This window comes from Sinohyriopsis cumingii, chromosome 19, assembly GCF_028554795.1.
Source record: "Sinohyriopsis cumingii isolate HCF-2022 chromosome 19, ASM2855479v2, whole genome shotgun sequence".
Classification (NCBI taxonomy): domain Eukaryota; kingdom Metazoa; phylum Mollusca; class Bivalvia; order Unionida; family Unionidae; genus Sinohyriopsis; species Sinohyriopsis cumingii.
In genome coordinates this window covers 8,596,977-8,613,789 of record NC_142979.1, presented here as the reverse complement: position 1 = coordinate 8,613,789, position 16,813 = coordinate 8,596,977, and the positions used below count along the sequence as shown (strand labels likewise).

At 34.4% G+C, this 16,813-nt stretch overlaps 1 protein-coding gene across 2 annotated transcripts in view; it reads right to left on the bottom strand.

Moving 5' to 3' along the window:
* Positions 1 to 15,613, bottom strand: part of LOC149775115 (MLX-interacting protein-like) — an 88,915-nt gene extending 73,302 nt beyond the window's left edge. For both annotated transcript variants that reach the window (XM_089943602.1, XM_089943603.1), the window contains exon 1: positions 15,174 to 15,613. In XM_089943602.1, the coding sequence (XP_089799728.1) occupies positions 15,174 to 15,535 (362 nt within the window). In that variant the 5' untranslated portion in view covers positions 15,536 to 15,613. The remainder of the gene's footprint in view (positions 1 to 15,173) is intronic.
* Between the last annotated feature and the right edge of the window lie 1,200 nt (positions 15,614 to 16,813).

The following is a 16,813-nucleotide window of genomic DNA, read 5'->3' as shown; positions in this document are numbered from 1 at the left end:
ATTATGCAAAACTTGTTTACTTGTTGTTTGCTATTTCTTCTTGCGGAGTTTAAGTCTCTGTAACCGTAACTTTTATCTGTTCTATTCGCGTCTTCAGAAGTCAGCCAGTTGTAGGTATAGTACGGTACCATGATTGACTGTCACAGCATACAGTACTCGGCCCAGATGTCAGCATAAGCAGATTATGATGTAACAATGCACTGTTAAGATGGGGTTGTCGATACAAACAAAGCGATTGGTCATGGGGATCGAGATAACCGACGTTAAGTGGCAAATTTGGCCTTCTTTTGTGCTCGAGATATTAGGGTTCGGCGACATAAAAGAATCAACATAACCGATGAGAAAATGCTAAGACAAAGAGAGAATTTGGCGGTTCCACTTCAAAAACGTTGACTTAATAGGGTTGGCGAGTTAACCGAGGTCGAGATAAGTGGGTTCGACTGTATTCATTTCGCTTGGCTGCCTTGTTATCTTTGATCACAGTTATGAAAGAGTCGGTTAATTTAAGGTAGTTTATGCTACATACACAATAACAATTATAAGTGTTCGATTGATAAAAATGAAGTGAGTTCACCCAACATACAACCAGGGCCGCTAGATATCAAGTTTGTAGGATTTTAGTGCCTTTTAACTTTTCTTTTATTCCACCTCCTTTATCTGATTCAAAAGACATACTTAACATGGTAATACAAAGGAGGCCAGCTTGAAGTCAGTTATCAAAACACAGTCAGCACTTAATTAGGTTCTCAGAGAAACGCTCGCAGACATAGCTGTTATGGTAGATTGACACACTTTACGTTTAATTACAAGAGGACACATTGCATTTATGACAATTACATTTAAAGGGAACTAAAAGATAGAACTAGAACACAAATTTCAATTGATAAAAAAATTATTTAATTTGTATTTATTTTATTAAAGTACTGCCTCCACTCAGTGTAAGTGACATTTTCATTGATCAAAATTTCCATACATATCATTAATTGCAGTGTACTAGGAATGTCATTTGAAAAGAAAATATAAAAAATTGTATGGCCTATTTTTAAATTTGATATTTCATTGTGTTGATTAACATTTCCAGGTCCTATCTACCGCTTTAGACAATAAAACGAACGATATATCAAAGTTCCGTTACCAATTTCAATCGCGATTTTCTTCAAGTTCAACAAATAGGGCTCAATTTTTAGGGTACTTTCTGGTTTAATAAATGGGAGCCATGCCTGCCCATGTGTTATAAGCTGGTTCACGAGTTATTGAGGGAGTGGTGTACCATGAACAATTCATTCAATTATTTTTCAGTGGAAGCCAACATACATGAATGGGTGAATTTTATGCATCAGTGGACCAACAACCAAAAACTGCAGTGAACATTTTATATCTTCATATTGACCTAGAGGTTTCTCCTTCATATTACATTTGATTAGTATTGTGTTAACATCAATTTATCTGAACCATGTTTGCATCAAGTCTTATAGTGAATATTTTTTTTGTGGGTTAATTTGTACTGGGCTTTTTGTTTATTTTGTATTTTATTTTATTATACTTTATTTATTTACCATTTTCACCATTCCATTTTGTTCTTGGATAAATCGTACATAGGATGCAAGCATCCTCCGCATATGTTTTAGTAATCTGACAAAAAATGAAAACATTACTGTGTATAGGAAATGAAGTAGCTGTATGTGCCATGTAAGTTTTAAAAAATGCACTTAGTTTTGAAGCCATGGCCCTCTGCCTGGGCCTAAAAGAGCGTTTGTGAGAAGGGTGAAATGGAAAAAGGAACATAGAGAATAAAATTCCAATTATGAAGTAAACTGAGTGAGGAGTTACTTAAATACCAAGAAAACAAAATCAAAAATGTGTCCAACTTCTTAAAATAATAATCATATAATGGAACAAAACCCATGGGAGAATACAGTATTGGGAGAATTTGGGATCTTTAATTCTATCTTTGTTGTTAAGTGGATAACAAGGTAAATATAATCAAAACTTTCCACAGAGTCAAAATTTTCATCAAAAGGTATCCTACATGTTGACTTCATGGACCTGACCCAGACTTGACCCCATGGATAAGAATAATAAGTAGTACAATCCATTGTCAGTGTTTGACAATGTTATAATCCAAGCATGTTGTTACTGGCTGGTTTAAAGGGTACTATGAACACAGTATACTATGTCCTGTCAAGGAAATGGGAACTTGGAGAACATCAATGGGATAAAAAGAGGTAGACAAATCATACAATCCAAGCATTATGTGATTCACTTACATAAAAACAAGTAAAGAAAAAAATACTAACCAAAACATTTCCCCATCATACTTGACCTCCAGGGTGGAAGCATTGTATGTAATGATTTTTTCCAAATATAAACTGAATCAGGTTGAAAACTTAGCAAGCAACTGCAACCAAAATCGTGTCCTTGAACGGAACGTTGCTTTACTGCCGAAAAACAGAATACAATATAAAACCAATTCATAATATTAACTGATGAGTGCTGAAACCACATCTGACATTCTTGAGCAATAAGATTTTCAAATTAGACACTGGCAGGAATACTGGATGGTACATTAGGCCGAGCTGTATATAAGACCATTCATTTGGGTGAATCAGTGACAAAATTTTAAATGTTTCATTGTGGCTGGCATACTGGATGTCTGCTGGGCACTCGCATTTTCATGCAGGAATAACTAGATAACATAAGAACTCTTTTGGTGAAAACCCCATGTTGATATGAACATACATCGAGGAGTCGCAATGACATCATTTCCAAGATGGCTGCTGTGGCCGTATATTAGACATTCATTTTCATTCGAAGCAACTACACATTTGAAGACCCACTAGACATCTGAAGACCAACTAGACATTTGAAGAAGTCTCTTAGTGAAAAACCAATGTTGACAACAATGGCTGCTGTGGTGATCACTGGACATTAGACTGACACCATTTTCATTTAAGACCAACTAGACATGATAAAAGGTTTTCTAATTTTTTTAATGAAAATTCTCCTGTTGATGACAAAAGTAGCTAACACAAGTTTTTAAAGATGGCTACCAAGGTAATAATAATAATAATAATAACAATAATAATAATAATAATAAAGACAACACAATCTGATACATTTGGCTTGACACTAAAGAATTAAGTTATTCTAAAAATCAAAGTATCAAGCATGGAACATATGCACAGGGATCATATGAAGCTTCTTTTAATGAAAAACCCATGTTAATATGACCATCAATGTTGAAAAACCCATGTTGATATGACCATCAATGTTGAAAAACCCATGTTGATATGACCATCAATGTTGAAAAACCCATGTTAATATGACCATCAATGTTGAAAAACCCATGTTGATATGACCATCAATGTTGAAAAACCCATGTTGATATGACCATCAATGTTGAAAAACCCATGTTGATATGACCATCAATGTTGAAAAAATAGCTACAAAAAGATTCTCATAATGGCAGCCAAGTCAGACATATTATATGACAGATTAGCACCATTTTCATTATCAACCAACTAGACATCATAAAAAGTATTTCATTGAAAACGCCATGTTGATTTGACCATTCATTCAGGAAGTGGAGTGTTGGATGCAATATGAGCCAGATCTGTACCCTTCTCATTCAGAACCAACATGTCATCATAATAAATCAATTGTGAAAACTCCATGGTGATTGGACAATCCATCCTGGAGGAGCAGCAATAACAAGATTTTCAAAATGACCACTGTCCTAGCCATACTGGATGTTTAAAATGACCACTGTCCTAGCCAAACTGGATGTTCAAAATGACCACTGTCCTAACCATACTGTATGTTTAACATGACCACTGTCCTATCCATACTAGATGTTTAAAATGACCACTGTCCTAGCCATACTTGATGTTTAAAATGTCCACAGTCCTAGCCATACTGGATGTTTAAACAGCACCATTTTCATGGCAATCATCCAACTAGTTTCAAAGAAGAAGCAATAACAAACTTATGCAAACAACTAATGGATAAATAAAGGATGATGGACAACAGACCATCCAATAAGCTCTTCTGGTCTATGACCTCTTCAGCTAAATAAAAATTTGAAAAATACAAGTGTACATCATAACTGTTGAATTACTAAACACTGCTGGTTCCAACATTAATCTGCCATCTTTAGATATGAAGAGTCTGGTTTACAGTCTATTTACAGTGACAAGACTGTATAATTACATGAGCAATAAACCTTAGTTAATCATTTGAATTCAAATTCAAAAAATGTTGCCATAGTGACAAAAACACAGGAAATTTAGTCAGCATTAAAAATTACTGTCAGTCCTACTTCCATAAATTCAGATATCCAGGCTATTGTTTTCCTAATATGTACTAATGTTGTAGTGTATTCTATCAAGTAACTATACTCCACTTGAGGAATTAGACAAGCGAGAGGGTTATTATTATTATTATTATTATTATTATTATTATTTATTTTCTGAAAGTATTCTGCCAAATTCTTTGTTAATCTTTCATAAGGTCTTCTGGGACATAACACCATTATATACATGTAAAACATAATTATAAAAGAAAAGAATGAACATATTAATTAATTAGAGGTTAATATCACACAAACCAGAATGACCTAAATCTTGGACATTTTTTTTACATGTGCAGCATTGTAATATGTTTGTAACTGATACATGCATATAAACAAAGGAAGAAACTGTTGGAATATTACATATTTAGGTAATTAAAACACCATGATTTCAACATGACAGGATTGTCAGTCTGTTCATGGTGGCTGATACCATTAAGAAGACCCCTTTGTATGTTAATATCAGTGCACTGGTTCTTGGTCTTGGTAGTGTAAACACAGGTATGATGCTGACCTTGAAAAGTACACAGAGGTGGCAGTGCTGGCTTTGACATGAATGTCACTGAGGTAATGAGGTGTCAAATTAATATGGACTTTATAAACCAAAATACATCTATGATAAGAAATTCTTTTGTTAAATAGGACAGACTTAGACATAGCAGATGGTGTCCTTGAATCAACATCTTGTACAATTATAGCTACATGCTTCTCACGCTTGATTATCTGATCCATACTGCCAACAGTAGACCATAATAGGAAATACTAAACTGAACAGAAATAGTTTCCTTTATATGGACTGGGAGATATTTCTTCCGTAATTAGTGTTAGTTTTGGAGGTCATGTTTTATTCTATATTTCATAATGAGATATTGAAATAAATCCAGGGTTTTCAAATAGAGATTAAAAACTGGAGTCATTTGACAGCAAGATGTCAAAATGGAATCCACAAGCTGAAATACCAGGAATCATTTAATGTCGAGATATGAGCTTGTAGCTGGGAGTATTCCTTAGTTGTGGAGCAAACTGATGATGAAAATTTCTTATGACTTTAGATTTATTTTCTTTCTCCACATAATGTTACTACCTTTCGATTTCTTTAAGTCTGAAGGTCAGAATGGTTATCGCCATGAAGTGTTTTTGAGACCGAGATCGAAGAGAAATATACTTCTTTCAGCCATTGTGGTTAATATGATCCTGTGGGCCAGTGTGTGAAAATTTAATGAAAAAGGAAGCATGTATATCTCATAGTTCATTGCAACTGTATTTCATTTTAATGCACAAGCATTTTTATTCTCCTTCACATGATCACTGACTAGTGATTATGACAATGATTGTGATTAGTAAGTTTTACACTTAGGCACTCAATAGTTTTCTCATCCAGGTTTACCAATGAATCACTTTATTTTTCAAAAAAATAGAGACTGTCTTCTCTGTATCAGAAGAACAAGGCAATGACAAAACACCATGCTAAGCCTGCAAGTTCAAACTTCAGTTTTCCAGTGGCTAGGTTTTCAAGGTTGCTCACAGCTCTCCAATACTCTTCTAAGCTAAGTTCATCCTGATGAAAAAGTTTTCAAGTTGGATGCAACATGTAATCATTAGAGTCATTATTTTTATTTTAGCATTAAGAAAACGCTTATATTTCAGCATTTTGACATGAATCAAACTAAAACATATATCAAATGCCCTTAAAGCCCCAAGGCCGCAATTAAGTGCAAAAAGTTGTATATGGATAACACTGAATCTTGAAGATATTTGTTTTAAACATCATGGAATTCAATTATAACCAGATAAAATTGATGTTTCATCACATCATGAGCCATGTAAATTTTCCCTTGCCATTTTTCACATGTACGAATCAATCTGATGTTGATCAATGAAATCCATTAGTGAAACGATTTCAATCGAAAGTTGGAACACAGGATTTGATGAACTCCACACTATGCTGGATACAGTAGGTGATCCTTATGTGATAAGCTATTCTCATTTTGCATCTGATATAATGTTGTTCTTGTCATTGTGGGTTTTAACGCCATTTTTCAGCACACAATAGGCTATACAAGGCAGCCAGTATTAATGGTGAAGGAAGAACCTGGGAAAACCCCAGAAAGAACAACCACTGACCCACAAGAAGCTACTGGTATGCTTTCTCACATACCCACATTGGCTGAATCCGAGACTCGAACCGACGCAGAGGTGAGATGGCAGTGATCCATAATGGAGAGCACTTTAGATCACTCGGCCACTCTGGGCCCCTTAAATAATTTAGCACTCCACCTATCATTACGAGTATTTTTTCTTTAAAGGCATAACTGATGATATTTATTTTTAAATCCATGTCTTTATTCTTTATTCTTTATACCATGCTTACCAATTAAATTAAATTAAAATCTCCAACAGCTGTCATCAACCCAAGTTTTCCCTTCAAAGTATTCCAGTGCCCCAGCTGATAAATATTCACCCGTCTTATTTTTTTTTATCAAATGTAGGACTTTTCTTCTCATATCTGTTTAATAAGCTAGGCCTGCCTCTCTTCACTCCTCCTCAAATCAATTTGCCACATGTAAATGCAGTTTTGTTATTAGATTTGTCCATAATGAAATTTGTTGAATGTATAACATCACTACTTTTGAAGGACTGACACGCACACAAAAACGGAATTAAAAGTGACATTGGTGGCTAAATTATGGGGTGACACTTATAAACTAAATAAAGCTAACATCTTGATTATTTCACAGAACAGATTATGTCAGATAACTTTTTAACAACTCACTTCCTTCCTTCCAAAGTTTAGTTATTTTGGAAGAATGTTGAAATTTATGAAAAACAGCAGCATCGGGACTTTAAATATTCCCCGCAAAACAGCTTTCACAGCGCAATAAGAATTAAACACAAATTAAAATACCTATTCCAGTATTTCTACCAAAATAATTTTCTGGCATGATCTCTCGTTTTTTTATCTCACCTCTACCAAAAGCCAGCCAATTTTTATTAAAAAAATCTGAAAGATATGACAAACTTTGATCTCTTTATTCTTTATACCATGCTCATACAAATTTAGCATTTGGCCTTAAACTCTGCAGATTTCAAAAGTAAGGTAGTCAGTTAACAGCTTGTTGTATACACACATTAGCCTCCATAATTTGTATCCACACATCACTGCACTAGTGTAAGATTTCTAGTCTACAGTAGACTGATTCCTGCAAAGTGTGGATAGAACACCCAAAATATACTGATTCCTGCAAAGTGTGGATAGAGCACCCAAAATATACTGATTCCTGCAAAGTGTGGATAGAACACCCAAAATATACTGATTCCTGCAAAGTGTGGATAGAACACCCAAAATATACTGATTCCTGCAAAGTGTGGATAGAACACCCAAAATATACTGATTCCTGCAAAGTGTGGATAGAACACCCAAAATATACTGATTCCTGCAAAGTGTGGATAGAACACCCAAAATATACTGATGAGCGTGGTGGTTAACAATAATATTAGTACATGTAATAAACTTTATTCTTTTTTAAAGCTGACGGGTACATTTCAACTACAAAATGGTATGTGCAGTAGACGGCCTCTAAAATGGTATTTTCACAAGTATATGGATGGACAATCAGATAAACGCGAATATTTGATCAAAAGTTAATACAATTGAGTGATAATGCATTCCCTCTTCCTCAAACCATCATAAACATCAAAGTCAATCTTAAAACAATCAAACCTCGATTCTTTTAAGCCCACCTAAGCGCAATACCAGTGACCTGGTATCTCTGACCAGTTCATATTGAATTTGTGTATGTGCAATATTATTGGCACATAACGAGCTAACACTAGCAATGTCAATCATGGACCAATAGTCAATTTGTGATGCAAAGCATCACCTCCAGGGAAATTATGCCAGAGGCAAATAAAGGGTAATCAAGACTGATTCTCTAGCCTAAATCAACATGTGTCATAAAAATGCACAGGTTGGAATTTCCATACATCAGAAATGGTTCAAATTTAAATTCCAAGCATCAAAACCAGAGGATACACATCTAATGAGAACAGAAAAACAATACTGCCACAATGGTAATACCACTTTTATGTTCCTCCTTTTTCTTTTCATATTAAGGCCTATGGTATTTCATTTTTTCTTCATCTTTTCCTTCTCTATTTTCTGCCCACCCTTAATCTCTCTTCTCATCAGAATGAATGGATCTTAAAATGTGTAACACTATTGACCTTCTAGTTACATGAAATCAATAATAAGGTGCATTATAAAAATGAACCTCAAACAAGAAAAGCAGGCTTCAAGTATTACATTTTGTATAATTAGATTTGCACATAAATCACAAAAATTGCCAGATATGCAAGTTACATGACCCCTTGCTATCTGATATTTTATGTCATCCATTCAGTATCACATACCTGTTATACTCGATGACAAATGACATACATTTTAAAAACCACTCTTGATTAGGCAAAACATGTTTCCTACTGCCAACATGCCACTCATCCACCCCCACAGGTGTAATTATTGCTATTATAAAGTGGCCAAAAAGTGTAATTTGGGCATACAATTTATAGCAAGTATGAATAAGATACATGTACAATGTTACAACTAACCTGGCTTGAGCTGGTCAAAATTCTTGACACAAAGGACAAAATCCATATGGATTATCATCAGAATACAAACACACAATATACTGAAAAACGATTTATATTCAGCACTCACTTTAACCAGTCAATATGTGTAATATTCACTGAATGATCAAGATCTGGAATACTGCAATAATCTGAGTGATATATTATTCTCGTATTCTTCTTTTCAAGTTTGTAAAGCGATTTTGATATGTCCTTTCTCTGACCTGACGTGTTTTGAAGTTTTAAAAGATCCATCTGTTCTATCATATAACATTCACAACTCACACCATATAGTGTTTCACTTAACACCTGGCGCCATTTTCTTAAAGGTAGTCTGATTCACTAACCAGCTAGTTTATCAATAAAATGAATCTGTGAGAAAAAGTTCACATATCAAGAAACTTCCATTTTCTTAGAAATGGGTATTTTACAGTTGCTATAAATATAAAATAAGACACGTACTCTTACGCTATTCTTACACAACAGTCACCTTTTTAAGAATATTTTCAAATTTATATGAGTGCAATTAAAGAGATGATAATAAACAATTACAAAAACATTGTCTTGCTTTATTTTAATTTTATTTTTTACTGTACAAAAAAAGTGTAATCCAAATGCAGTCTAGCGTAATACATAATTTGGTGAAAAAATGTAATAATTATAGCAAAAGTGTAATGGTTGGCATCTATGTTATTGCACTGGTTTTAAAATTAGTTTAAAAGGTCTGGGTTTTTTGCCTTACAGATAGTATTAAAATTGTTTAAGTAACAATTGTAACCATCAACACAATCATGATAAAATCTGAAAATCATGGAGAAGTCAGGCACTGAGCAATACTGACTGACTGCAAACCAAAAGTAAGTACCTATCAAAATTAGTGTGCATAGATTCTTATAGAAATCAACTGCAAACCCGCCAGCACACAACTCATGGCTAAATAGAGAAATGAACAAAATTTGGCGTGTGGTGGAAACAATGTTTCAGCTTCACTCATTAAATATTTCCTATAAAAAAGCAGAGATATCCTCACATAGACATGAACTTTGTGATGATTACAAGTTAAGCATCAACATAATACTCCTTGTAGCATTCTATATCAGATATATATTTATTATTTTTAGACAATTCAATGGGGGTTTTTTTTAATCGATTTTCCTACTAACACTGAAGTGGGGGGTGTATTTAAAATATACATTCCATTGTCTGTTCAGCATTTACTGATATGATTCAAACTGTTTTGCAGCTGTTCTTAGAATGTATTGTTTTGACTTGGTGTGTGCAATGTTACATCATCTGTATACATGTGATTGTTTTCTGTAGACAAAAACAGGTCATACAGAGAAATAAGAATGGTGCTAGAATTGAGCCCTGAGACTAGACCCAAATCAAGATGGTCATATTTTATAAGTACAACACTTAATAAATTGAGTACTGTACATGCTAGATTAAGTTACTAAAATAAGATTGTCTCACTGAAATGGTTGTCTATCTCAAACAGTAATACACTTTCCACTAGTCATGTTATGGTAAACAAATTCAAATTCCTTATAATTCCATTGTTTTCTTAATTACCTTTCTCTCCAGGTTACAAAAAATTAACTCGAATAGTATTTGTATAAATCTGGTCCATTCTGTCATTAATTCAACCTCAAAATAAATAAACCCTCCTTTGCCATACATGTTACTTTAACCTCAAAAATATGGTATACTAGAAATGATTAAATACATTACTGTTACATTGCAACTTTGTAAAATTCCACAAACACCAAATGTTTGTTTTGTTTTAAAATGAATATTCATTGCGATCTTACAGTCTGTGTCACCTTCAGTGACTTTTGCCATTGCAAGTGCCAACATTGGCATAATGGTAACCTACAAAACAAAAGTTGTAGGCATATTTTTAGACTTTGTCCTGGGTTTACATTTTGTGCACACAGGAATGAAAATTCTGTAAACCTGAAAATGCAATCCCATGCCCAATGTGTAAAATGGCACTAAAGAAAAATTACAGTTGTAATTCTGAAAATATTTTATATTTTGTGTTTTACAAAATGAGCCTGACTGAAAGGGGGGATCGATGGAAGTAACGCATAGTCAAGATTTGGAGACATCGGACAAAAGACTAGAAGATCCTGCACTCAAAGTGCACTGCAGTAGAAATCATTACGGTAGTTTCAAAGTGAATTTGTCACATCCCAAGCTTATTGACGTGTGTGCTCATTGCCAAAGAAGCACTAGATCATCATTTTCATTAGCGGACAGAAATGTCTTTCTGATTTTGTTTTTCCAATGCACCAATCAAGAGCAATTAGTTGATGATCATTGACAGAAAATGTAAAGAAGGGAAGGAAAAATCTTCAGCAAAAGCACTGCTACATTTCATTTCAAAGGTACACCGTAGCATACAGTGTACAAAACATAGACTCAAATGTCCATGCTAATTTATAGAGGGAAAGGGTTACTTGTGCATAAGGAATTCAGATCCCAGTACGGAAAGTTCACAATTGGGGGGTGGGGGGTTATAATGACTACAAGCTCTCAGGTTATGGACTTACTACATTAAATAAATGATCACTTTTCCAAAATTGTAAACTTCAACTCAGTCATTGTACAATCCAACTAAAACACGACTGCTATAACATCTTTGTCCCCTAAAATAATGGTTTCCTAAGCAGTGATCAAAATTTAAGAAACAACATGCTGTAGTTTGATTCTGCAATTGATTCAAAGCACAAATTGCAGGTAAAATACCATAAAATAAATAAATCCATCATGAGAGAGCATGTAATAATGATATGTCTTTCAATTCTTTAACAAATAAGAAATATTTTTGCAACCCATTTTGGGGGCAAATGTCACAACTACTTTTTGACTGGTAATGGCCATTGGGTCCCACTTTTTTCCATTTCTAGAATGAACACTGTACACAATGTTGACATTATCTTGCTAGCCTGTTTAACTGACTTTGACCACTACATTATAATACATTTTTTAATATAGAAATAATCATAAAACTGTGAAATGTGAACTATTTGCAAACTGCACAATGCAAAACATCTACACCACTCACTAGTGGAAGCATCTGTTGTATGGTTGCACTGAATCAAAAGCTGGCCTCCTTTGTATTATCACATTAATTACGTACTTTTAATAAAAAAAAGAGAGGTGGAATTTGTTTTTAAAAGTAAAAAATCATGCAAATACTACATGCTTAAGCTCTAGAGGCCTCGGTCATATGTCAAGATAACTCACTTCAGTTGATCAATTGAACACTGTTCTAAATGTTGTTGTGTATGTTATCTAATTAAGCTAACAAAAAATAACCTATTCAATCATAACTGTGATCTACGATAGAAAGACAACCAGGCGAAATCAATACTTCATAAAATAAGAGCTTTCTTTCACAAAGTGACATATATGGACCATTGTGAGGAAAACGAGTTTAAGAGAATACCTGAACTGGCACTTATAGATATCCTTAACCGATTCGGCCCCGATCCCATCTGTAGGCGAGATGAGGCTGTACCCTACTTCAAAGCCCTGCAGCATCAAGGCCATTTAAAATACACCAACGTGGGTGGTATTAAAAAAAAGCAGACAGATATAGCTCTAAAATGATATCAAATAATCTGGAAGTTCTAGTTGCACTACAAAACACAGAAAGAACACGCTCATTTTTTGGACCCATTTTTTTTTTTCACCCAAAATTCGCTTGAGATCGGAATGCGATTTTGTGTCCGGATTTTAGACCTTTTGGCCTCAGATCTAAGGCATACCGGTCTTAACTGCACCCAGACAGGTGAACCTTTGCAAAAACTAGGATAAGGTGGGCATTTGGAATAACTAGCGATCTCCATCATTATAATGATGGGTCTATTAAGCAAAAACAAAAAAAGTTTTACCCTTCTGCTCATGCGCAAGCAAAATAACCAATGGAAATTGATGTTTCTAATACAACTAGGCATTATTCTCATGGATAATCTGTTGAAAACCACTGTATTACAATGTATTCACAAATAGCACCCCAAATGTCGTTCCTACCCACATTTCAGGCAAAAATGACAAAAACCTCTGGGGCCAAATGAGTTAATGATGATAAGAAGTTTCACAATTACTTCACAGCATCAATATTTTACTAACTGAACAATACAAAATTGAGTTTCGATGTAAACGAATGCCTCACGAAATAAATGTTGCATTTTTTATTTATTTTAGGAATCTTGTTTGGTAGTTTATCAACAGGTAGTCTAGTTCCCTGTTTCGCAGACTCCCTATTTCAAACAATACTACCTCATACCATGCCAGGAACCAGACTAATCAACAAAACAATGTCTGCAGTGTGGCAGTTTATAGTGATGTCTAGTACTGGGGCATCATGCCGCAAACACGTAGCATGATGTCCCACCCAGGCACATTATCCTGACACCAGGTTGACCAGTCCTAACACTAACCTCTTAATGCTGAGCGCCAAGCAAGGCAGCTGTTAGTACCATTTTTGTAAGTCTCTGGTATGACTTGGACAGGGTTCGAACCCATGACCTCATGCTTCCGAGGCAGACATTCTAATGTTTTGACTGCATGAAGGCCCGTAAATCTTTATACAACACTCTGTGCTAAGTCACTAAATAAAGGACTCCACTAACTGGTATTTACTATCCAATTTTGGATATGTCAGTAATAACAAACTAGTTCCAAACCTTTGGCGCCATTAATTTGTTGATTTTCATGACTTACTGAAGTCAATCTAATACATCTCTTTGAAGTAATTTTAAACTAAGTACAATTCTTTCAAAAAATGTGTTAATATGTGTTTTTGTAAAGCAAACAATTGTAGATGCTCACTGGTGTCATTAGGTGCAGGGGTCCATGGACTTACCCCAGCAACTTCACTGCTAGCACCCGCCCACATTCAGAAAATTAGTAAACATTTCTGAAGTCATAAAATATTTTTAAAATTTGTGAAAAATCCTTATATTTGTATAATTAATGAACACTCTGATGATTACACTGGAGAACTTCCACTGTCAAATCTTTATTTTCAGACTAGTGTAGTTTTGCACATTGTAAAACTCTTCAATTTCTGAGGTAAATAAATCTTTGCTTGTAGTTTGCAATCCCATAATGCCTAAATAGAAGTTACTGATTTTATAAAATACTCGAACCTATGAATTCCATTATCACAATACATGCAATTTTTTAAAATATATTTTTAAAATCATTTTGCAATAAATTATCAAACTTCATCTACTATCTGCTAGGCTATGATTGGGGCTATTGAATAGTACTCACTATGTAAGATGCTTTAATGTAACAATACAAATGACATCTTAACCCAGACATACTGAACCTACAAGTCTTTTGAAATACAAAGATGGACTTTTTTACAATTTGGTATCCAGCTATTACTATAGTGCAAAGAGGGTTGCACATCTTATTTTGTGGAGAAAATAATTCTGAAACACGTGCAGTGGTGATTCTTGAAAGATTGTGATTTGCAAGTCAATGCGAAACATATACTAAAGTGAAACATTTTAATGAAAAGAGATTACAGAAGTGGTCAATCATACCTAAAAGAAATATATGCATCATTTAAAAATGTAGCAAAACAAATGCAAGTTTTATAGGTACTATAGATAACTGCCACATAAGCTATGGTACTGGCTAGTTTAGGTTTCTCATGTGATGTTGCAAGCTCACATATGTATACTGCACTGTTTACAAAATGCTGCTCAGGTGTTTCCGTGGAGGTAACATTTTGGTAGCGACTAAATAGCTGATCCAGTACATGAATATGTCAAGTCTTTATAAAGCATATGCAATGTATAATTCACCTGGTCTAAGTAATAAAGATTCCCCATTGTAATGCATATCATTCAGGTCTACCTTTAAAACGACTACCCTATGTTGCTTGGTTTTAGTAAAGTTCATCTTTTCTATGGAAGATGAACTCTGACCTCATACCCGAACATAAAAGTCTAATTATCGAAAACAGGTTGAGAAGGTCTGTGGATACTTGGACTATAAACACCTGCAGTAAAGAAATGTTAGGTCTAAGCAAAAAACAAGCCCACCCCACCCCTTTTTCTCCACTGGCATGATCTATTGTAAGACAATGCAACAATCAGCAAGATGATGCATATTTATATCAACTTTATGCACGGATAATGTCACGCCTTAAATTTACAAAGTGTAAACAAACCTGTATGCAAGTGTCAAGCACTCAAACAACTTGGTGAGAGATGCATCTATGGCAAGGGTGTGTGTGCTTCTTGGACCAAAATGGTACTCGTTATAGGTCTCCTTGTCTGCTGATACAAAGTCAAATCCTTCTGACCTCTCGCAACGCAAAGGAGAAGTCACAATTTCTTCTTCATCTTCCTCGTCGTCGTCGTCGTATGTATGATCGTGTACTCTTGAAAGCATGAATTGACCACTGTGTATATTGGTATCCCTTTCGGGGGAATTTTTATTTGTAGATGCATGCCTTTCTTTGGAATTCGTCATCTTTGATGATGAATCTAATGTATGGCGATCATTTCTGGACAAAATTTTAACTGACATAGTGAACGTATTCGAAAAAATAGCCCATTAAAATAGCACGCATATCGAAGATAACTTGTTTTCAATCCGCCATGTTAACCAAACGATAAGAGCACACTTCCGGAACGTGGTTTGAGAAAGCACTGAACCAATCAAATTTCAATTTGATTGTGACGGTGAAGGTCGTGATCTATGTTTATATCTGAACTGACTGTTTACAAGGTGAACCTTTCAAAACACATACCATATTTAGTATTTATGACTCTTTAAAAAAAAAAAAACACGTCAAGGATGGAAAACATTTAAACTTTTCTGCAAACTAGCGTGTACATGTTTAAGAAAGGGACATTTGTGTCTATGTTACCATAATGATATTGAAAACAATTTTCTTATCTCTCGTTATTATTATTATTATTATTATTTTATTATCATAATTATTAGCAGTAATAATAGTATTAGTGCTGTTTTGTCCTTGTTATTTATTTATTTATTTCTCTTACACTTTTTGCCTTCCAATCCATTCAGTTTCCCATATAAACTTCATTAAAGTTTTTACTTGTCTTTGCAATGCAGCAGCAGAGAGGGTGAACAGACCACTTAGGGGAATGGTCACCCTTGTGTTTTACCAAAAAAAAAATAGTGACCACTCATAGAGGTCAATTACCACGTCTACGATTATTGTTTGTCCCAAACAGAACCGTAGACGCCCCTCTCTGCTGCTATCAATATTGGGAATCATCATCTGAATCATGGGAATCTTCATCTGTTTCATCTTTATTTGTTTCATCTTTATTTGTTCTATGTTTCAAGTAATATTCAAGTTCTGATGGTGGTTTTTCTATTTTTGGATTTATGTTCTTTCTGTGTTTATAATATATCATCAAACTTCGATATCGATCTCCACCGCAATTTTTGCAAATCTGATATAATCCTCTAACGCCGTTGTTACATCCAACACAACTTCGTGGACCAGCATGAGGATTTTTCTTTATAAGATAATTATGTTTCTTGCAATATTCTCCACGGCATTTTTTATTACAATTGTTAGTGGTTCCTTGACGCAGCCACGCACAGTTGTTCATTATATTAATGATATCTATTTAATTAAATTTAATTTTATCATCACCCCTGTTACCCAAATATTTTATCAATACCCACACGATATCTTGTTCTTGGATCATGTAAATTTATTGTTATAAATCCATGCGGGGTAGCTTGCGCTCGTGAGAAGAAATTTTTGAATTTAATTATATCCATGTCACCACCACACCAGGTTTGATGAATATTTCGCAACGTGTG